The sequence below is a fragment of the Artemia franciscana genome, chromosome 15, assembly GCF_032884065.1.
Source record: "Artemia franciscana chromosome 15, ASM3288406v1, whole genome shotgun sequence".
NCBI classification, from domain to species: Eukaryota; Metazoa; Arthropoda; class Branchiopoda; order Anostraca; family Artemiidae; genus Artemia; species Artemia franciscana.
In genome coordinates, this window is record NC_088877.1 from 495888 (window position 1) to 520925 (window position 25038).

At 35.7% G+C, this 25038-nt stretch overlaps 1 protein-coding gene across 1 annotated transcript in view; it reads left to right on the forward strand.

The window, feature by feature from the left end:
- LOC136036670 (serine protease nudel-like) overlaps nucleotides 1-25038 on the forward strand; it is a gene marked incomplete in the record, with an annotated part of 142155 nt that overhangs the window by 57767 nt on the left and 59350 nt on the right. Inside the window, 5 exon segments of the mRNA XM_065718978.1 lie at nucleotides 2777-2946; nucleotides 4465-4742; nucleotides 10577-10736; nucleotides 12286-12422; nucleotides 23377-23632. Coding sequence (XP_065575050.1) covers nucleotides 2777-2946; nucleotides 4465-4742; nucleotides 10577-10736; nucleotides 12286-12422; nucleotides 23377-23632 — 1001 coding nt within the window.

Consider the following 25038-nt stretch of genomic DNA (forward strand, 5'->3'; position numbering starts at 1 on the left):
TATCGGGGGAAAGAGAACCTGTTTTTCTTCTTTTTTTTATGCGTAAGTATAGTAGCAGCAAGTAGTGCAAGCAAAGCAGCAAAGTCGAGCAGCAATGTAGCAACAAGAGCAACAACACCTCGACCTTAACTTCAAGCTTTAGAACATGCTAGTCGAATCATTTCACTCCACTGTGGCAACATGCGGCTGCATCGTATGCATTATTATTCTTAAGACATTTCCAGACACTCCTTGATAAAAATTAAGCTTAGAGTCCATTAATTCGTGTTTTTCGAAAGCAAACCCTTTCGTGATGCCCTGAAAACACTTTACACCACCACGGCACTACGAGGCTGCCCTTGGCGGCATAGGTCATCATCCCTTAAGCATTTTCATGCTTTCCCCACAAAAATAGGCTTATAAATCTAAAATTGAACATTGTTTTTTCTGAACAGCGGGGCTTAGCATTTCATTGTTAGAATGTACTGTTCCAAGGCAACTCACACGACTTAGAATTTAGAACATTTTTTGAACGAGACTTTTTTTTTATAAAAATTGGTTGTATGGTAACAACCTGCGGCACCCATCATCATCATTTAAGCGTTTTCTGACGCTTGAATAACCTACTTACTGATAATTTTTTTGCTATTATTTTTCGACAATTCACAACCCGTGTCACACCATGGATGGTACATGGCACCCTCTGCCCCCTCAATGTGATGGCCCCATACGCTAATTCACGCCACCATGGCAGTATGTGGCTGCCCTGTGACAACCCTAGGATAAGCAATATCATTCCCAATACATTTCCAGACATTTCTTGACATTACTTATAGTTTTAAAATAATTCTACCGTAATTCTACCCAAAGCTGCTGGTACTAGTATCTTAAATAAATACATAAGCAAATTATCACTAGAAATTATTAACTTTCCTCGCAATTCCACCAAAGTTCTGCCGTAATTCTACCTTAATTCTAACCAAAACAAATGATACTGGCCTTTTAACAAATTATCACAAGAAATTATTGACATTACCCGCAATTTTACCAAAATTCTACCGTAATTTTACCCAAATTCAATCATACTACTCTCTTAAAAAAAGACATAACCAAATTATTGCTATAAATTAATGACATTACTCTTAATTCCACCAAATTCTATTTAAGTTCTACTGTAATTCTACCTAAAGCCAATGATACTAGCCTTTTACATGAAGACATAAACAAATTATCAGTAGAAACTATTGAAATTACTCGCAGTTCTACCACAATTCTACCGTATTTCTACCCAAAGCCAATGATACTACTCTCTTAAATAAAGTCATAAATAAATTATCGCTAGAAATTATTGACATTACTCTTAATTCTTCTAAAATTCTATCAAATTTCTATTGTAATACTACCCAAATTCAATGATACTACTCTCTTAAATAAAGACATAAACAAATTATTGCTAGAAATTGTTCACATTACTCTTAATTCTACCAAGATTCTATCAAAACTCTACTGTAATTCTACCAAAAGCCAATGATACTAGCCTTTTACATGAAGACATAAACAAATTATAACCAGAAGTTGGACATCACTCGCAATTCTACCAAAATTCCACAGTAATTCTACCCAAAGCCGATGATACTACTCTCTTAAATAAATATATAAACAAAATATCGCTAGAAATTATTGACATTACTCTTAATTCTACCAAGATTCTATCGAAATTCTACCCAAAGCCGCCTAAACTAGTCTTTTAAATGAAGACATAAACAAATTATGACCAGAAATTAATGACATTACTCGTAATTCTAACTAAATTCTATCGTAACTCTAATCAATGCCATCGATACTAGTCTCTTAAATGAAGACATAAATAAATTATTTCCAATAAATTAGTGACATGACTCGTAACTCTACCAAAATTCTGTAACACAATCACACAGAGTCGGACACAAAAGACACAAAGACAGACACAGAGACATGCAAACAGACGCTCGTTAACACGGGTAGGGTGGGCGAGAGATAAAAAACACACACGAAAACCCAAAGTCAAATACACAGAGACAGACACACAAAGACAGACACAGAGATATGCAAACAGACGCTCAATTACATAATCATGGGGGGAGAGAGACAAAAAACACACATAAAAACGCACACACATAAAATTCAGACACACAAAAACACAGAGTCAGACACGAAAATACAAAGACAGACACATAGACATGCAAACAGACGCTCAGTCACACAGGCATGGTAGGAGAGAGACAAAAAACACACACAAAAGCACAAAGTCAGACACTCACCGTTTTTCTTTCATGCTTGTAGGTTAGCTTAACCTAACCTAACCTTCAAAGGGTAGAAACGTCTTGAAATATCTGAAAAACATTTTGAAGAAAAATATCTTTAAAAATGTCTTGAAATGTCTTGAAACGTCTTGAAATATCTTGAAACGTCTTGAAATACACGTCCTATAGTGTAACATCTCAAACCCTATTACATAACATTCGAAAAAATTCTGGGGTAAAGTCACGCAAGATTGCGTACCCTCAACTCCTTTGACGTAACATGTGCCTCGAAAAAGTTTAAGAAAAAAGTGTCAGGATCAGGATTTGACGGGGGCTCTGCTCGGAGCCCTTATGGCGATACTACTAAAGACCAGAAACGCACACAAAAGAAACGATAATCTGTCCTAGAAGAACGATGAAAATTGTGACAAATCATAGCCCAATGCGAGACAAATGTTGACAAGACCAATACAAAGAGAGACCTGTCAGAATAATATTTTCCATTTTCCCCACAGTTTGATCAGAGTGGTATGTTGCCGTCAGCTGAAAAGATTGTTGGTGGTAGACCTGCTATGATTAGAGACTGGCCATGGATTGTTGCCGTGTTCCGCAATGGCACGCATATTTGTGGAGGTGTAATTTTGAATTCAAGATGGATTTTAACAGCTGCCCACTGTTTTAACAGGTAAGCCTACAACCTAGGATATTAGACGTTAGTTTGGTGCTTTTCTTCTTATTATTAAATTTACAATGTTATATCAGCATCAGCATTGCCACCTGTAGCACAGAAGTGCATTTCATTATGTGTAGCACTATAATGCGTACGCAGGGTTGCAAGATATAGCACGAAAGGGCTATTTTTGCATTATTGAAGTGAGTTTTTGACTGTAGCACTGTAAATTGCTGTGTAGTATGCAAATTTGGGAAATTGCAGCACTTTAGAAACTGACCGTGGTGGCAACCCTGATGACCATAGCTTTTTGCGTAGCCCTGTTTACATTCCTACAATCTGGTCTTGGCAGTCCAATGGGATTGGGACTCTTTGAATTTTTTTTCTTCGCTTAGTGGACTGCAAATTTATTGGGGGGAGGGCATAAGAGGATCCAAATATAGGGTGGTGGCAACCCTGATCACCATAGCTTTTTGCGTAGCCCTGTTTACATTCCTACAATCAGGTCTTGGCAGTCCAATGGGATTGGGACTCTTTGAATTTTTTTTCTTCGCTAAGTGGACTGCAAATTTACTGGGGGGACGCCATAAGAGGACCCAAATATAGGCTAACAACTTTTCGTCTCAGATTCGTTCGAAACCTACATCGGTTCTACAACTGATGCTTCTGATCTATGGGGATACATATTGTACAGAAACATTTTTCTGAGGGTACAGTCCGCTTTCTAGATTATGAAACCCACTAAATTTGTTTGGATTGTCTTGGAACTTAACTCCTTAGGTCCTTAAGAAAAAGTGATCCAATTAACAAAGCAAAACAAAAAGTGGGAAAAGCATCAGTTGATCCGAAAAAGGCCAAAATACTTAGTACTCCGGAAGGTTTGAAAATCCTAAAGTTTGTTCTGTGGGCAAATAGAGTTTCAAATATTTGTGGAGGTGAGGTTTTAGTGGGGAGAGAGTCTTAATATTAGTTAAAAGTATCTTTGTTCCTTATCAGTTTAAGTCCATAAATGAAAAGAAACCAAATGCCCCCATCTCTCCTAAGAATTGGTTGACAATGAGCCAATTATTTTTTTTCCAACCCATTTGAAACTTATATATATAATTCTTCGTGATATGGAGATGCCAGTGCACATACAGTAAAATTTACAAATTGTTTTTACATTACCAAATTATCATTTTTTTCATCTCTCTCTCTCTCTCTTTCTTTCTCCCCCCTCTCTCTCTCTCTCTCTCTCTCTCTCTCTACCTCTCTATCTCTCTCTTTCCCTCTTTCTACATGCGATATATGCTCAGACATATTTGTTTTTCTTCTTTTGGAATCGGCATTCTGCTGTAATAACTGGAAAGGCATTTTAATCTTGGCAAAAATCCCGTTTAATACTGCATGGTAAGTACAAATATCAATATCATGGTAAGTATGCATATATATATATATATATATATATATATGTTTGCCTGTGTGTGCATTTTTATGTATATTTTCCTCCCTTTCTCTCTCTCACTACGATTTCATTCAAAAAACCAATTCTAGGCACTTCAACTACTTCTATGAGATCCAAGCTGGAATGGTCAGACGCTTATCCCTCTCCCCATATGAGCAAACTCGTTTCGTCACTCACATTATTCAAGAAAGAGGATATTCCCCAACCAATTTAAAGAATGACATAGCTTTAGCTTACGTAGAGCCTCCGTTGAAGCTGAACAAGTTTGCAGCCCCAATTTGCTTAGCTGAAGAAGATTTTAAGGTTGAAGCTGGCACACTTTGTAATGTTGCAGGATGGGGAAGTGTAAATGAGACAGGGTATCTGGGTAAAGTATTGTTTGTTATTTTGGCGTTGGTAGTTCGGGCCAGGTTTAGACCATCAATATAAGCTAGTATAACCTGCCACTTGGATACCAATATTTATCCAACGCCCAGATAACGATCAGATTTAATTACGCATATAGGGGGGTTCGTCCTCTCGATAATACCTCGCTTTTACACAAAAGTATTTTTGGTAATTTCAAAAGAGCTAACTATTCTAATTAAACGGCCTTTGTGATTCAGGAGTCATTCTTAAAGAATTGGAACATCATTTGAACTTTAGTGTAAAGAGTGACGCATTGACGAGGGGGTGAACCCCCCCATATTATGTATATGAGTTAATTCACCCCCTCGTCAATATCTCGCTCTTTACGCCAAAGTTCGAATTTTGTTAAATGGCCGATATAAGCAATAAATTACTTATGTTTTTTTCTGGCCAATCTTAGCATTTAATTTAATCTTAAGCAGCTTCATAACTATGATTTTTATGTGATAATAAACAAAAGATATTTTACGTCTTCGGTTTGTGGTTGTTATTAAATAAAAAACTAGTTTTTTCCAACTAAAGTAAGGAATAACATTAAAACTTAAAACGAACATAAATTATTAAGTATATTTGTTAAAGATCTTTTCCTTCATTCATTTCAGTCATTTGAAAATTGCTCAACTTGTGACTTTATTTTCATAAAAATAGTTTCGACCTCTTTGACCGTTCTGTTACTATGCTTTACAAAATTAGTCAATACAGCAAATATTGCTAATTTAAGTTTTGTGAGATAATGTTTCCATGGAGAAATTTCCCGTGGGGGAAGGGAAGTTTTCATGGAGGGGAGCTGGATTTCCTGATATTATTTAAAAAATGATCGGCAATTAAATAAAAAACACGTTTTTTCAACTGAAAGTAAGAAGCAACATTAAAACTTAATATGAACAGAATATATTACGTATATGAGGGGGTTGCCTCTCCTCAATAGCTCGCTCTTACGCTAAAGTTTCTCTTTTAACTCTTAAAACAGAATATTATTCTGATTAAACAGCCTTTGTGATTTAGGAGTCATTCTTAAACAAATGGAACAAAATCCAAGTTCGGTTTTATAAGGTAGTTATTAGTTTAAAAAAAGTAAAATTAATATGCAAATTTTGTTTTATTATTCATATACGGTGAACCAAATTCAAAACCTGCATTAATTCAAAAACGTTCCGAAATTGAATTAAATTTATTTTTTTAAACTGAAAGTAAGGAGCGAAATTAAAACTTAAAACGAACAGAAATTACTCCGCATATGAGAGAGGCTCTCCCTCCTCAACTTCCCGCTGTTTACGCTAAAGTTTTTTATTGTTTTAAGAAGTAGAGTTGTGAGAAAGAGTCAAACTTTAGCATAAAGTTCTGGGCGTTTAGTTGAGGGGGGAACAGCCCCTTTCATATACGGAATAATTTCTGTTTGCTTTAAGTTTCATTGTCTCTCCCTATTTTCACTTAAAAAAAATATATCTAATATTCATTAAGGAATAGGTTGATTGGCTAGTTCTAGCTTGTTAACTTAGTCCTCAAGTAGAACTTATTCAAACTTCCTCTTCCTGTGTTGGATTATTTTGAGAAACTTCAGCGTAATCAAAACCTACACTTCAGAATTCCAGCTTTTTTTGGTGTATTTAGGGAATGATAACGAAGCTCTTTTCATTATTTTTAATTTTTCGTTGTTTTTTTTTGTATCCTTGCTCTACAGTTTAAATTGATTAACTCTTTTTATTTTTTTCCATTTTGCTTAATTCTTTTGCAGATTTCGGTAATTCACTTTTCTAGTATTTATTTATAAATTTATTTTAATATTTTCTACTTTTTTTAATTTTGTCGTTTTATTTTATTTTTAATCTTTGTTGTTTAAATCATTCTCAAAAAGAATGGGAAACTTCTACGAATTTTACCTTTAGCTTGGGAAGATAGATGAAAAAAGATACTAGCCCACTGACAGTATAGCATCTGACGACCTCATCGAATAAGTTGAATATTTTCAAGAAAATCAGATATTTGACATGATTAGTCCATCATACCATAAGATTAAAGCTCAAATCATTCAGTACCTAACAACTAATGTGCAGTTGTTATTTAAAACATTACAACAGAGGCAACGCTATAGCCTTCCCTATATTAAAAAACCATGACACTTCAGTGTATTCTTCTTTTTTTCAGATCAGCTTCATATGGAAGGGGTGGCCGTATAAACTTCGGAGTGGGCTCATTTGATTGCAAATTGAAACTTCTATTGCCTTTTATAAGATTTGGAAGTGATTGGAAGGCAAACAACCCCCACGCTCTTAATCCCAACGAAATTGGACCAAAATTTTCATATAGTCATTTTGTTCAAAATAGTACAAAGGTCAAATTATTATCCTTCTTGGATTGACATAATCCTCCAGGGCACGGATTGTAATTTATGCAAGTTATCCACTGTTAACATATTGGGTTTTTACTAGGAAAAGGAGGCATTTTTGATCCTTGGTCTCCAAAAATGGTTATGGCGTTAAAATGAAACTTTAAGAAAATGTCCAAAGGGATATTGAACGCAATCAAAACTTACAATGTTCATGCTGGTTGTCATGAGGTCACATCACAAATATCAAGGAACAGCTGATGTACTGAAGTTATAATTTTCAGGTCGTGTTGGGGGGGGGATTCTGAAGAGTGATCGAAAGGGAGCCAGCCCCCCTTACCCTTTTTAAAAAGCTTTTTTGTTCAAAATAGTCACAATGTCTAAAAAACATGTTGTTGGGGATGCCATGATCTCCACTGCCCCGGGACAAAGAATCATGCAAAATACACTTTGTTTACATGGAAGATTTATCGTTAGGAAAAATGGTAATTTTTAATTCTGGGTGCGTCCGAAAAGGCTAAGGGTATTAAGGTGACAAAAAAGACAGTATTATACATCTAGTCTATCAAAAAGGTGTACCTGCAATATCTTAACAACGGCTAAGGATATTAGGTTGGAACTTTCAGGGTATGTTGAGGAGGATGTCAAAAAGTGGTGGGAGGGAAACCAGGCCCCATACTATGCCTGGTTGTCAACATAGCATGTCTACAGTATTTCAGGAATAGGTCTGGGTATTATGTTTAAACTTTCAGAGAATTTTGACGGGGATGCTGGACTTCATAAGAATATTACTATATACATTCCGATGGTCAATAGGGCATATGTGCGATATCAAAGAATCGGCTAAGTATATTTATTTGAAACTTGTCTCAGGAAAAGTTAAGAGTATTAAGTTGAAACTTTCATAAAACGTATAATGTTATATTGAACTCAATAAAAAGACAGTATGCGCATTCTAGTTGTCAGAAGGTCTTATCTGTAATATATGGGGATCGGCTGATGACCTTCCGAGAATGTTGAAGGGCTGTAGAAATAAATCAGAAGACAAAAATTAGAAGTAATAAATTAGGGTAAGATATTTGAGTACTGGCATAAGATTCATTGCATTAACCACTAACATAACCTTCGCAATAAAACAAAGAGAAAGTAATTTAAAAATACTTTATTTTCAAAGAAAATAAAGACCCATACTGAACTTAAGATACGCAGAAATGGAATCCTATAATAATTCAAACTCAAAATGACGAGAAATGACTGTTAAAGAGTAAGTGATACGGGAAACGAACTGAAGTCAAAATAAATAATCATATCTAACCTAAAGATAACAGATGCTGATATAAATGAATAAATAATTCTTAAAAGAAAGTAAAAATTAAATTGAATATTCAAGTCAAACTTAAAGTGAACTAAAATTAGGAGTTTGGCTACTGTCCCTTTTTTTCTTCCCTAGCCGCAAAAGTTCTAAAGCCTATTACGCCATTTGCACTCTACATAAAGTCAAATCTATTTTAAACATGTTTCTGTTGTTTTAATCTATTACATCGAAAAATAAAAATAAAACACCGTGAAGAAAAAACTTGAATTGCTGAGGTTTCCAGGAAATAATATAACTATACATCAAATTTTTATTTTATTTTATTAGTTCTTTCCATGTATCTTGATTGTTGTTGTTGCTTCGGAAAACTAAATCCACACTGTTCAAAAAAATATAGTTTTCAGTAAAACACAAATGACGCAAACTGTTTAAAGTTTAAAATCTTGCGCATTTTTGCCCGTTTGTTATTATTCTATTATACGGTATTGGTGGTTGGAGTTGCTTTTAAAATTATGATTCCCAATGAAAATTTTGATCCTAAAGCTTAGTAACTTCCACTGCTTTCAGTCCTTGGACGTTAGTTGACTATAACTTAAATATAGTCAACTTCAAGCGTTTAACCCCCCTTAGTCACAACTACTCTGCCCTTGTACTCTTGTACTACATTAATATGCAGTGCCCTGCTTATATATAGTGATATGCAGTGCCATGCTTATATATAGTGCATGTGTGTTGAATACATTTTCATTAAAATAATTTAATAATTTAACAAGCTCCAGAATTGGATATAAAATCATTTTATTATCCAAAGGCATAGTTGTTAGGCCTTTCAACTATGATGAACAAAATGACTATCTCAAAAGTTTTTCGGACAATTTTGGGAAAGCAGGGGCAGGGGAGGGGGCCTAGTTGCCCTCCAATCTGTTTGATCATCTAAAAAGGGCACTAGAACTTGTAATTATCGTTCGAATGAGCCCTCTGACAATGTTCTTGGACCAATGAGTCGTTACGATCACCCCTAAAAAAAAACACAAGCATCCATTATCTTTCATACAACTTCTCTCACTCTCTTTTTATCTTCGAAGTTTTTAGATTGAAGTTGAGGAGCAACTGTTGTTAACTCTAAAATTTCAAGAGACAGATGTTGGATTACAGTATATGTATGTATAGTATATGTACAGTATATGTATATGTATGTATATGTATAGTATAGTATATGTATGTATAGTATATGTACAGTATATGTACAAAGCTTTCTTTTTATGCTTAAGTGGCTTTCACACATAGTTTTCTATGGCAAGTGGTTTAATTATGTTACATTCAGTTTGACCTTTCTCACCTAAACAAGTTCTTAACATAAGACTGACCCAAAACTAGCACTCCCTAATTGGAGAGCGAGGTGGCTTTTTTTTTTTTGTCCAGACCACCTCTTATAGAAGTTGGAGTCGTATAAACGTTGGAGGGTGGTTGTTCGATTGTAAATTCAAAGTTCTAGTTTTCTTGTTAAGACTCAAAAGAGATTTTAGGGCAACCGCCTATCCCTCTTGTCCTTTATTGGTGAATCTGTGTTTTCTAAGACATCTGGTCAAAAACTTTAAAATGGTGATTTTGTTCAGAACATTCGGAAGGCTTAGTAAATGTACCTCCGGAAATGACATGATACTACACAGTCTATAGGACAAGGGCTGAAAATTATGCAGGCTGCGGATTATTTACACGGGTCTATAATGGAAAAGGGTGATATATTTAATCCTTGATGTCCAATTAGTTCAAAACACTCAGAGATCATTCTGTGCTCCCAGAAAGTCATGCAGCTTATAAGAGGTAAGGGTTGTAGGGTAAAGGCAACATTTAAACTCAAAGAAAGATTGTGAAAAAAATGACCATTTGGGAATTTTGTTTTTTAATTCGTGGAGGGATACGGGGTATATACGTGGATGGGAAGGATCTGGTTAAATTAGAGCTATTTTCGATCCTTAAAAAGGGTACTAGATTATCCAATTTCCAATAAAATGAGCTCCCTGCCAAGTTACCTTGATAACGCCTTCCTTACGATGTGACCAGAAAAAAAGTGTATCGAAGGCACTTCGCTCTAACCTAAGCCACTTTTAGCTCCTTGACTCTGACTGTAATGGCTCAAAATTTATTTCAGAGAATATTGGTCAAGCCGATTTGCTTCAAGAAGTTTCAATTCCGATTGTTTCAATATGCAAAAATAGCTATAATGATCCAGATAAAGAAATATGCGCGGGAGCTGAAGGAAAAGACTCTTGTCAGGGAGACTCCGGGAGCCCATTGCTTTGCCCTGCTCCGTAAGTGCTTTTTCTATTTAAATGCTTCTTTTCTCCTTTTGACTTATGTCATAAGGCTAAGCTTAGTAAGCAAACGCATTAAGATTTTTCTTTCTGTTTTTCTTAATATGCTAAGATCCTATCTTCCATATGGGAAACATCTTTTATTTCTGCACCTAGTATCCCAACAAGGTTTGTTTGAGATTCCTGTAATTATTTTTCTTGATAAATGCAAAAACAAGAGCCAAGAGCTCATATGGCACTTGTGACGAAGTCGGAATAGTCAAGAGCACCTTCCCACCAAGTTTCATTACGATCTCTCCGCTCTAACCGTTTTCCAAGATTTCCGGTTTCCCACTACAACCCCCTCCAATTTCACCAGATCTGGATTTAAAATAAGAGCTCTGAGACACGAGGTCCTTTTAAATATCAGATTTCATTAAGATCTGATAACCCGTTCGTAAATTAAAAATACCTCATTTTTCTAATTTTTCCGAATTAACCGTCCTTCTACCCCCCCCCCCCGAGACGGTCAAAACGGGGAAGCAACTATTTCTAATTTAGTCTGGTTGGGTCCTTGATATGTGTGCCAACCTTCAGCGATCGCTATATTGATCACGTATCTATTTTCGGATCTTCTTCATGTAAAAATAGCGGGGGGGGGTCCGGCATTCGAACCGGAGACCTTTCGCACCCTAACCGAGAATCATACCCCTAGACCACAAGTCATACTTGAGAAGAACAGTCATTTGTTTTATTGGAAAATAAAATTCTTCTCAACTATATTGTTCGCTCGCCCCCCCCCCAGGACGGCCGAATTGAGGGAAGACACTATTTCTAATTTAATGTCGTCTGGTCTCTGATACGCTTGCCAACTTTTATTGTCCTAGCTTATCTGGAAGAACCAAAACTAGAAAAATTGGGACCGAAAGACAGACAGACCGACAGAAATTGCAATCATGTCACTTCGTAAAAACCAAGTGCCAAAAAAAACGTCAAAACTAAAAGTGGGCAGCTTTTTTAGTATCGGATCCCTTCTCCTAAAAATTTTTATGGTTTTCATAAATCAAAGCTTTGTACGCTTAAACTTACGATCATATAGGTGCGCATGGGCAAGGTTTTGAACTGCTTGTTTTCTAAATTATTTGTATTTCTTTTGATTTCACTAATAATCTTGTAGCATAGTTTCCAGTACTTGTTTGTTAAACGGAACACACCCAAGAAGTGAAGTTAAGTTAATCCTGGTCAAATATAACCTTCATATAACCTATAGTTTGTATAATAATAAAATTTGGGCTATATATATATATATATATATATATATATATATATATATATATATATATATATATATATATATATATATATATATATATATATATATATATATATATATATATATATATATATATATATATATATAAATATATATATATATATATATATATATATATATATATATATATATATATATATATATATATATATAATGTCTAATAACTCTCGAAAAAATCCAAAGAATTAATCTGTATTTCTAATATTTGAATATTTACATTATTGTTTTCTTTAGAAATTCTGGAAATATGCTTAGAATGGTAGGACTTGTCAGCCATGGCAAAGGATGTGCCCGAGAAACAAGTCCTGGGGTCTATACAAAGGTGGCGTCCTACAGGCAATGGATTGATAACATCATATCCAAGGACTTCAGTGAGTTTAAATTTTCTGCTTGTTTAATCTTTTATATTTTAGTTAATTCGGTTACTATTTATGTACTATGACTGTCGGACAATTTTTGCTCTTATAACCTATATTTCTTATGTGAATATGTCTCTTCATACGTGCGTCCACTCGAAAACATGAGACGTTTACCTAAAAAAAGGGGGGAGGGGCATATTAAGTAGTTTAGTGTTCAAACAACTTCTTTCATTCTTTGGTTAATCATTTGGTCAACGATTCCATTTCAGTTGTGGAATGGTATCCATTTTGTCTATTAATAATCTCTTTGGATTAATCGTGTATCGAAAGTCGGTCGCCGACATATTTGAGATGTATTTGAGCTGCATTGGAATTCCCACTCATGTTCTAAAATGATGTACAGCTGATTCCCCCTATAAAATTCCTACCTTCTGGCAATTCCCCCAGAAAACTCACACCCCACCAATAATTTCTATCAGAAAATACCCACCCCCATGGACAATGGCTCCGGAAAAATTCTCCCGTGGACAATCCCCCTTGCGGAAAGTTTCACCTGAAAATCCCCACGTGGACATTTCCCCCCGTTGATTCAATTCCCACCTGAAAACTTTCCCCTGCAGATAATTACCATGGAAATCCCCCCTCCCACATGCAAAGTTAGGAAGCTGAAGGGAAAGTAGGATAAATAAAAAGAATCAAGAAAAGAACAGATTTTGGAAAGAAGGTCTTATGGTGTAGGATACTTTTAATTCTTTTTTCGTGTTTTGCGGTGGGTTGGGGGCTTAGTTATCATAGCAGGGTAAGATACAAGTTAGAAGAAAATAATTTGGCTACTTATTTGAAATAAGGAATTCTATCTATTTTAAATTTGCTTGGTTGTGACTTGGAATTTGATTAACTCAGTGTTATTTCAGTTAAACTTGAAAAAAAAAAATCCTTGAAAAGGTAGTTCAGACTGGAAAACCTTCTGATGTAGTCTACATCTGGTGGACGCATTTTCGATCGCAAGGGGTGAACTGGCATCTATGAGATAATATATTTATATCAAAATTCCCTATCATAAGCCCCGAGGGGCCTATTTTGCATTCTGGAGCAAAAAAAACAAAAGTAAAAAAAAAACTTTAAATATCACAACAACTAAAATACTTGCAGACAATGCCAAAAGCTACAATATCAGAATGACAAAACCATTTATTAGCCAAAAATATTAAGCTTCAAAAGTTCAGAAAGTTAAAAGTTAAAACTGATAAATGAAATTAAATATATGTTAATAAATCTTAATATAAGAAGGGGGGGGGAACAAAAAAAACAACAAGCATAAGACTTGGGTATAACTAGTACCGAATAATAAAAGGGAATACTTACGGTTTATTTTATTAGTAATGAAGGGGACCAAGGTTTTTTAATATGTGGAGGTAAAACAACGAACGGGGACAAGATAGGAACGGGTTCAGAAACAGTACGCGGCAGGCAGTGTCTGAATGGGGGGTGTCTTTTGGGAAAAAACATTTCCGTGCGAGGGTTTGTTATTGTATTTTTATTTGCAAAATGGAGGCACAACGTAACTCTCACATGTTCATGTGCTTCCAGCTTGGCCTTTTATTTTTAGGATAATTGAGTTTGGAAACTTAGCTTTTTTGAAAATTATCCTCAGGGCTCTGTTTGTACTATAGGTATTAGTGTCAGACTAAGTCTATGGGAAATAATTACTCATACTTCTTAGTTCCAGCCTGCGTCTCTGTGCAATTTCATCATTGGGCTTCCCCTTCCACACTGGCCACGAATTTTATATTTCCAAATTAATTTATTTGTCCTTTACCTTGCCCTATTTTGCTATTTCAACTCCCAGTTCCCAAGAGCCCGAAAAAAAGAACTAAAATAAATAAAAACATGAAAATAACTACTATAGGATATTCTACATCAGAAAATTAATTTAAGTTCTTGGTTTTTGGGCCTAGCGTTTAAATTTCTAGTTTTCGACGACTGCTTGATCTATGCAATGAAGCCAGGGACAAAAATAAGAGAAGGTATATTGCTCTTTATTAAAAATAATTTTTTTTTTCTACGAAAAGTAAGGAGCCGCGTTAAAACTTAAAAGTAGCAGAAATTGTTCCGTATATTCGGGCGGCTGCCACTTCCTTGTTCCTCACTCTTTTACGCTAGAGTTTTAAGTTTTTTTTTTTTAATATTTCTCATTTAAATTTAACAGACCTTGTGTTTGAGGAGTCTTTCATGAAGAATCTTAACAAAATGTTGAACTTCAACACAAGGAGTGAGCGTTGAGGAATGAAAGTGACTTCAGTTCGAAAAACCTTTTTTTCTTTTTCAATTTTATTTCTCAGTCCACACCTGCCTATACATTGAACAACTTTTATCCCCTACGGTAACGAAAAAAAATATGAAACAACCCGAGGATTCTCCTTTTCATTTTTTCTGTTTCTTTTTTCGTTTCCCTGCTATTTTGCTTGGCATCATTCCACTCAATATACAATCTAGGAATAAATACTCCCCAGCATCCACTGAAATCTGGTACTACCCCTTAATTTGGTATTAAAAAGCTTGCATTAATTTCCTATAATGTATTTTCATGATCCAGTAGCCGAAATGTAATATCTTGGGAGACCCGCAGTTCTGAATCTTAAAAAAAAAATTACGACATCTGTTTTTCTATTCTAGTAACTTTTACAAGGTTGTAAAAGTTTTGGTGGCAAATGGTCAGTAGAAAAACTTGTACTTACTTGTACTTGTAGCGAGACCAGACAAGGACGCCTCATCCGGCATCTAGAAGACTACGTATGGTTGACTCCCATTTGTTGCGATTTTGTGCCAACTCTTTAGCAAACCAGAGCCAGCAGCTCTCCCATTTTTTGCCAAATCTTTGAAATCTGCCTACTGGGTTGAGGTCGTTTTTGGCAGTTGTCCGCCAATTCTTCAATGGACGGCCAGGTCGTCTGCACAAACCTGGCAACGGGGCAGCTAGAAGCACTTGCTCTATGATGTGGTCATTGGTTCTTCTAGGGACATGGCCAAGCCAATGCAGTCTTCTCTGTTTGACAATCGTTAAAGAAATCCTGGAAAATACTGACATATGATCTTACTTGTACTTGTAGTGGGACCGGACAACAACGCCTCACCCGGTATCTGGAAGACTATGTATGGTTGACTCCCATTTCTCGCGATCTTGTTCCAACTCTTCAGCAAACCGGAGCCAGCGGTTCTCCCACTTTCTGCCAAATCTTCGAAATCCGCCAACGGGGTTGAGGCTTGAGGTTGGGTCAATAGAAAAAGCCAACAAATGGGTAAAATAGAGAGTATTCTTAAGATCACGCGATGGATAGAATAAGCTAAGCAGTAAACTCCTTGTTCTATTCACTTTCCAGTTTCTCGTCATGCTGGTTTTGAAAAATACGTATTTATATCACGTATAGACATAGACATAGACATTTTTTATTTTCAACCAAAACGTATAAATTAAACAAAGAATTTACCATTAACGGCCACTCTTAAGACAGAAGAGTCCTGACTGTGGCCGCAATTCTAACCACCATGATCTGCTAAATCATTTCCCCAAATGATTTTGAAGAAAAAAAATACTTGGGGGGGGGGGGGGGGTAAAAAAACAAAATAATTAATATTAAATACTAAATAAATAAATACTCTTTCCTCATATCACACTTCTCTCCCTTTTAAAAAATGGAATTTAACCATTCTCTTGAATGATGCCAGACTTACTGCCACTCTGACCAATTCTGGAAGGTCATTCCAGACGCTGACACCTATGTTCCTGAGAACAAATCCTGCTCTCGTTGTATTTCTTCTCTCGTGAGTCAAATCCTCCAAATTTCGGATAAAATAAGGGTGATAAAATGAGTTAGTTTTAAAAAAAATCATGAAAGTACTCAGGGCTTACCTTATTTACACTTTGAAAAACAAAAATCGCTAGCTGGTAATCGCGTAGCTCGCCTATGTTCAAAATATCGTTCTTTCTAAAACACTCCGCAGTATTCTGACAGTTTTGAAATTCTCCTATCAGACGCAGTGCTTTGTTTTGCATTATCTGAGTTTTTTTTTATAATTCATCACCAAATTGCTAGCCCAAACAGAACAACCGTACGTGATGTAGGGGTGCACAATAGCACTGTATAACAATTTGACAACTTCTACCGGGAACACTTTTTTCAGCCTCCTCATCACTCCCAATCCTCTAGCTGCTTTTCCCGACACTATTTCACCATGCTTTTTCCAAGACAAATTACAATCAATATAAAATCCGAGATATTTACAAAAAAAACACCTGTGTTATGCCAGCACCGTTAAAAAGCACATTTTCAAGAAGTTCAGGTACACCAGTTCTACTAAACACCATAAAATTTGTTTTTCTTGGATTTACTGAAAGTGAGCTTAGAGCTGTAAAAACATGAAGCCGACTAAGGACATGGTTCGCTTTTTGCACAACCTCTTTTGAAGTCCGGGCAAACACTGTGATAGCTGTATCATCGGCGAAAGAGGTTAAAACTGAATCATTTAGATAAAATCGAAGAGTATCCACATATACCAAGAAGAGTAACGGGCCAAGGACTGATCCTTGGGGAACACCACAATTTATAGGCATAGCTGCACTAGATATATCACTCATCACCACCTTCATTGATCTTCCACACAGATAAGACCGAAACCAACTTAATGCTGTATCTTTAATTCCAAGGCTCCGCAGTCTTTTCAGTAAAACTTCAAAATCCACAGTGTCAAACGCCTTCTTCAAATCAATAAAAATAGTTAGAGGGATCAAATTATTTTCTAACGCACTATTTACACAATCTAAAAGGTGATGAACGGCATGCACTGTAGAATGACCTTTTCGAAAACCAAACTGCGAATCTGACAAAAACCCAAGCGAATTCATGTACTCGTATATTTTCTTATACACTACTTTTTCATAAATTTTTGAGAAGAGCGGTAGAATGGATATTGGTCTACAGTTTGAAATATCTCTTTTATCGCCTCCTTTATGGAGGGGTATAACTTTTGCCCGCTCTAGTTCGTCAGGAAACACACCTTTTTGAATAGATAAATTGACTAGATATAATATCACAGGTAAGAGATACGCAGCAACTGCTTTAAATGCTTTAATGTTTAGGCCATCAACACCAGCTGCATTAGATTTGATCGATTTCACTGCTTGGGTAATGTCATCCATAGTACATTCGGTAAAGTAAAATGAGTGATGAAGACCACGGTTATCGTCAAACTCCTCAGTATCTAGCTGTCCGCTTTGATCTTTTGCCTCTTGGTTTATTTGCGATCCTATTTTGGTAAAAAACTTACAAAACTCTTCACTAACTTCTTGCCTCCCACTCACAGTTCTTTCACCTATGGCTAACTGTTCAGTTGATGCTGAATCCTTACCATTGCATAGAACGCTTTTAATAGTCAGCCAGGTCCCTCTAATGTCTCCTTTCTGTGATTTTAATTTCTCTCCGAAATACTCCCTCATTGCAGCTCGACGTGCAGAATTCACCCTATTTCTTGCCTTTCTGTACTCTTCCCAACTGTCATCACTCTCACAATTGAGATAATCTGAGAACAGTTGGTCTCTCTTCTTCATCATTTCCAGTATCTCTTCCGTAATCCATGGCTTCCGCGGTTGGTTTTTCTTCTTAGTTGCAGTTTTTAATGGGCAACACTGATCATAGATGGGAGACAAAATGCTCATAAATTTATCAAAAGCAGTCGAGGGGTCTTCTTTCTCTGCTATGACTTCTTGCCATGATACTGTGCTGATTTCTTCTTTAAATTTTTTGAGATTTTCAGCTTTCATCATTCTGAATTGAAAATAATGGTAGATGGTCCGACCCAGGGTGTAAGACAACGTCAGCACAGCACTCCACAATTGCATCCGAAGAAAGGAAGATATTGTCAATCAGGGTTACCGAATGATCTGTTATCCTAGTTGGGATTGAAACTGTGGGATAAAGGTTATGTGAAAGCATAAGGTTAAAAAAATCAAGGTTTACTCCTTCTAGATTTAAAAGATCAAAGTTAAAATCGCCTAAAAAAATACATTGGAGTTTAGTACTTGTCATTCTTTGAAGAAATCCATCGAATTCTCCAAAAAAATCATCTGGGTTTGCGCTGGGCGGCCGGTAAACCTAAGAAATGATGAACTTTCTATTTTTCTCTAACTCTATTTCTATTGATAAAGTTTCGAGCTTACCTTCATTCCAGAGAGTTAAATCGTCTCGATTTACGTAATCCAAAGAATTTGCTAGCAGAAAAGTCAAACCTCCTCCTCTCATTGAACTCCTTGATTTTGATACAAGTTTATAGCCTGGAAAAAAATGTGACGAGAGGAAAGTGTCTTCAGTTACGAACGACTCGCAAATCCCTAATATTTCTACCTTATTTTTATAAAGATCTAGCAGACGGGCGACCTCATGGTGGTTAGAATTCAGATGACAATTCCACTGAGCCACAGTCTAAGACTCAGATTGCCCAGGCATTTCAATATCATTTAACCGAATATATTTGCTACTCCGCAGCGGCTTAAATGCATGACCCACAAAATCATTCGCTACCGATAACGACAAAACATCTTCAATACGAAACGGTGAACTTTGCAACAAGTCCAAACGGGACTGCTGCAAATCGTTATTTACTTGAACAGCCATTCATAATACTTTACAAACCGCATTTGACGGTAAGGAAATATACAGAAGAGGGATAACGAAAAAACAAAAAATATTCTAAGCTCCAACAAGAAAAAGAAAAGAAAAATGAACGGAAATGAAAACGATTATCACTATCACTGATATTACAGAAGATCATCGATACCCCAAATACGCTGAATGGGACTAACACTAGACTGTCGCACAAAAACTCTCCCCTGATCTGACCATACACATCGGTTTCCAAATTTATCTCTGGCAGCATTCAGTAACTCGCGCTTTTTCTTTGTGAGATTTTCAGATACAAAAATTCCACTATTTGCAAGATTCTTCTTTGCTTTGAAAACGGCACTAGCAATGTCCTTAGAACGAAATTTCACGAGCACGGGAGCCACCTTGTCTGGTCTTTGTGAGTTACTAGAACCCAGACGGAACCGATGAACACTCACAACATCGGAATTTGCGATACTAGACAGGCCCATTTGGTCACGTATGATATGATAAATAGCTGGATTTAGATTTTGTGATGGGTTCTGTTTCACACCGTTAAATAAGAGAGAATCTAGCTTAGCTTCCTGCTCATAATCGTCAACTTTCGCCTCTAGTTGAGTTACCCTGTTCTCAAGGATTTCAATAGCATACAAGTAACTTTTGAGCTGTTTTTAATGATGTTAAACTTTGGGCTAAATTCTATAATGATTGCATCGTGTATTTCTGAAACCATGGCCTCTGTCGGAAACTTGGCAGTACTAGCCGCTGGAGTTGACCCGGTCGATTTCAGTTTTCCGGCTATTTTCTTTTCAATTGTCTCTGATAAATTTGTCTTTGTAGCGAGCAAATCCTGCTCGGTAGCATTAACAAGATTTCGCAATTCTGCTGCACAATCAGCAGCAGTATTTGAACCCTTCATATACTGTTTATAAACATCCGGATAATCACGTAATTCATCAAATGCAATATCTACTCCTCTTGTTTTCTTGGCTTAAGCTTCCGTTACATTATCTTTATAACTGACAAGCTGCTCAGAAGTAACTAATTGGCGATCAGGTTTTTCTCCATAGCAGAAAACGTGATACTTTTTAGGCCCTTTCGAAGTAGGGACAGACTCCAGAATCCAAACTGGCCATAATGGGTAGCCTGCGAACCTAGCTAGAAAGAGATCCCCTGGTTTGGTGTTGACAGGTACATTTTGACTCATTTTGAAACTGGGATAAGGGAAGCAATCGTAAGGGAAGTGTTGGAGGCTGTCTACCTTGTCCCCGTAATTTAAGGGGCAAGCCCGGCGGGTACCACGGCTCTTGCAAACAACTCACTCACCCCTCTTCTGCTTACTTTTCTCCTCCCGCCCAATTAATTGTCAATTGCCAATAAATATCGGAAAGTCTATTAATATCGGGTAGCCTTAATTATATATATTACACAGGTCACTGATCATGAGAATATCAATAAGAAAATCCATAGTTCCCAAGGGAATTTTCACTCAAGAAGAAAAATAATCCGCTTATTCAAATATGATAATCCCTTGGTCACTGAATTAAATATTAGCTGTAGGTCAGGTAGAGACTATAATCCTTTAGTAATAGTTTATATCCAAAAAAGGTCCTCACACCATGAACTCTGAATGAACACTGTCTGAGGGACTATCTACACACATCTGTGGGAGGATATATGTAGCCCACTCTCTTAAATCTGTGATAATTTGAACGACATAGTGACCGGAGTCTCGGTCGTACTGCAACAACAGATTAACTGATAGTTTTGTTAAAATATGATAATATGCTAAACAATTTATATCCGTTCAATAATCTAGTTCTAGCCAAACGAATTCAAAAAGTAATACAAAAACAGGGGTGTGACTTTTTCAAGATCCAGGGGTGAGGGGAAGGGGGCAAAGTTAGGGCTGATTTTCCCAAGTTAATTGAAATTGACCAAGTAAAAAATGAAAAATGAGCCGTATTGCACCATAAAGGCAATGGCATATAAAAGAAAACTGATCTGTTTCTGTGGATGCTTGAACTATGTCAGCCTATCTTAGTTTTGATAAGACTTTTGAAGACATTAAATTTCAGCTGGAGGGGTCATACTGGATTATTAAGGGGCAGTCAGTTACGCCCCTGCACAAATATTAAGCTATGGATGCATAGTAATAACAAAATGCTATAAATATATAGTTTCTAATATAAATAATATGAAAAAAACTTCGTTTTCTTAAAGAGTTAAAGAGGCTGCGTCCCAAAGTCGAACCTTAAAACGTGCAGGAATTAGGAGAGGCAGTTGGGGGGCTGCCGCCCCCCAAACTTCTCGCTTTTAAAGACTCTTTTGTACAGGTTTTTTGTTGTGGGGGGCTGCCGCCCCCTAACCCCCCGCTCTTGGCTTCGGAAAGGCCCTCTTTTAATTAACAAAACAAAAAACCTGTACAAAAGAGTCTTTAAAAGCAGGGGGTCAAGAGAGGCTGGGGTATAGCTATGTATACCCAGGTTATCACCTGGTGTTTCACGGACCATACGCTAAAAAGAAAACTAGACAATGAGAAACTAAGTTCTTTGCTTTTGTTTAAGAAACGACTCATATTCTCTTATTTTATCAGGTTTTGTTATGTCCGTAAAGCAAGGATTAGGCATAGAACACGGAAATAAAAGTGCGTTATGTTACCAAAGCAGTATAAAGAGGCCATTATTTTTTTTTCTAAATCATGAAATGCAAGTTATTATCAAATAAATTTAAAAATATCGGCGAACAATTACTTTTCATCGTGTAGGCCTCTATGATGAGCTTGTAGAGCCATTACGTGCCCCCCTCCCCTCGGACGCATTTATGGCAAAAGCTGCATGAACTTAATGATTTCAGCTGGGATGTTTTTTTCTTATTTTTGTTTGTTCTTAGTTTTGCTGTTGCTGTACCTTCTGCGTTATTTTTTTTACGATCATTTGGCTGGAATAGAATTACTGAGTTGATTTGATTTGTTGTTTAATAGAGTGTCATAATTCAGCGGCTACTCCGACATAAAAACCCAGCTCCAACCCCACCTTGTCTTGACCCACAGTATAGCAGCTGTTGTGGGAAATAGATCAAAGAGCCTTCAAACTGGTGCTAGTGTTAACAGAAAAAAAAATTTCCACGCCATCTAGTGTCTGGTGATCCTTGACATTTTTTCAAGATTTTAAATTTCATCCTTGACATTGAATGATCGGCCTATTTGGTATTATCAGAAACTGAGATCGGACGCTTCTTCTCTTCTTATTATTAGGCAGGAAAAGATGCCGAGTGTCGCCAAACGTTAGATGGTGTTGATAGTTTTTCTTACACTCTCACCGGTTCCACCGCTTAAGCCCATATCCTTTGTTAATAGATCTTAATCTTCTTATTATACTCGTTATTTCTTTTTTTAAGTAGGCTACCATGGACGGTGAAAATGAAACATGATTGCTGGAACAGGTTGAGTGAAAAAATACAAAACTATTATATATAATATATATATATATAGATCAAAAACTATTATAAAACGAGCTGCATAGTTTTGCGTATATAGTTATCGATCCAGCATCATAATACTGATAAATTGTGGCACCGCCATAAGAACTTCAGAGTTTTGGAAGCAACCAAAAGAAAAATCTTGGAAAGTTTTCAGAAATGTATAAATCTAAGGTGAGTCCAGGAAGCAAAAAAATGTTTAAATTTTTATGTCTTTGGTACCTTGATGTTTCGTTTTTTTCAGATTCCATTAAATATTCAGAACAAATAAAAGCCTCGAAAATAAATATATGTCCTGGGATGACCTGTAAAATGTGTAGTGGCTCATGTCTACATCTACAAATTACATCTACAAATTTTTACATCTACATCTGCAATTACATCTACATCTTCAAATTTCGATGTATTTGGTACTTTGATGTTTCGTATTTTTCAGTTTCCATTAAATATTCAGAACAAATAAAAGCCTCGAAAATAAACAAATGTCCTGGGATGACCTGTAGAATGAATAGTGGCTCACGTCTACATCAACAAATTACATCTACAATTTTTTTTACATCTACAGTTACATCTACATCTAAATCTACAAATTTTGATGTCTTTGGTACTTTGATGTTTTTTTGTTTTTTTTCAGATTCCATCAAATATTCAAAACAAATAAAAGCCTTGAAAAATAGCAAATGTCCTAGGATGACATGTAAAATGAGTAGTGGCTCATATCTATACGTACAAATTAAATCTATAAATTTTTTACATCTATATCTACATCTACAATTACATATGCAAATTTTGGTGTCTTTGGTACTTTGATGTTCCGTTTTTTTTTTCAGATTCCATCAAATATTCAAAACAAATAAAGGCTTTGAAAATAAACAAATGTCCTGGGATGACCTGCAAAATGAGTAGTGGCTCTTGTCTACATCCAAATTATATTTGTGATAAACAAGTTGACTGTTTTGATGGCTCGGATGAGCTTAATTGTACCAGAAAAGAAGAGGGGGAATCGAAGGGGAAATCTTTGGTCATTGTAACCCCAGTCAGAAGGCACAGAGGAATATGTTCAGAAGGATACAGGGAGTGTTTGTCGTAAGTTTGATTTTAAATCCATTCTAAATTTTGAATTCTGCGAAAAATGTGTAAAGGGAGTATTCACTTAGATTACTTTGATTAAGCAACTTCCAGCTTTCTAAAATCATATGCACTATGTTATATTGGTTCACTATTATAATTTACGAAAAACATACCGGTGGCCATGTCGTTAAGCAAAGAAGAAAATGGTGATTCCAGAAATAGATTGAAACTTGTCTTTCAGTATCAAGGTCATGTTATCCATATTTTTTTCATTTTTTTATCTTTCCTTTTTTGTTCCTATTTTCCTCAAGGTTTTTCTTTCTATTCAGGTTTTCCCAATCTTTTGTTCTTCACAGTCAAGGCTACTCAATAGCCTATTCCATATATTCTAATTTTGCTATTGTTTCAGAGAACAAAAATTCTATAACGTTAATCTGAGTAATGTTTCAAGTAAAATCTAAAGTAAAACTATGTGAATAATTTAGTAATCTATACTTACGTATACTTATTAACTAATGAGCTTATTTACCAACTTACTTTACATCTTATTTGCTAATAATTTTATTAGATAAGTGAATATATTTAATCTATACATGAACATATATATATATATATATATATATATATATATATATATATATGTATATAATTATATATATATATATATATATATATATATATATATATATATATATATATATATATATATATATATATATATATATATATATATATATATATATATATATATATATATATATATATATATAAATACATAGATGAAGTGTGATGGTCTCGTCGATCTGTTTCGTCACTTATATTAAGTTAGTTGAATGATATGGTTAACAACCTTTTTTAACAAGGGCAGAAAACTCTTCAAGTGCTAACACTTTTCCCCGAGTCAAAAAGAATACTTGTCGCGCGTTGCTGCGATCTTAAAAGAAAGGAAATCCTAGGAAAATCCTGCCACCCTTAAAATTCCCAGTGGAAAATTACCCCTTGCGGAAAACTCCCTTTCCAAGAACAAATCCCCCACCCCCCGTGATTTGAAAACCCTGAGATTCACGTCAAGCTTAGTTGAAGGCTGGTAATCTCGCGAATATAATGTTTCGTCATTTATATTAAATTAGTTGAATTTTATTTATTATGCACTGCTTTTTTAACGAGCTCAGAATTCAACGGATAAAAGCTTCACCCTTGTATCGAAGAATCGATTTTTATCTCGATGCTCTCCTAAATTTTTAATTCGATGCAAAGTATGAGAATGTTGGGATATTTTATAATGTCACTCATTTGAGAGTTGTTTTAAGAGACTGTCGAAAACAAGTCAGGATTTTTTTTTGAGAGTTTGATAAAGAGACTACTGGTGGTAGTCCTTTCGTCGTGCATGCATCTCGTTGTTAACACAGGCTGTAATTGCT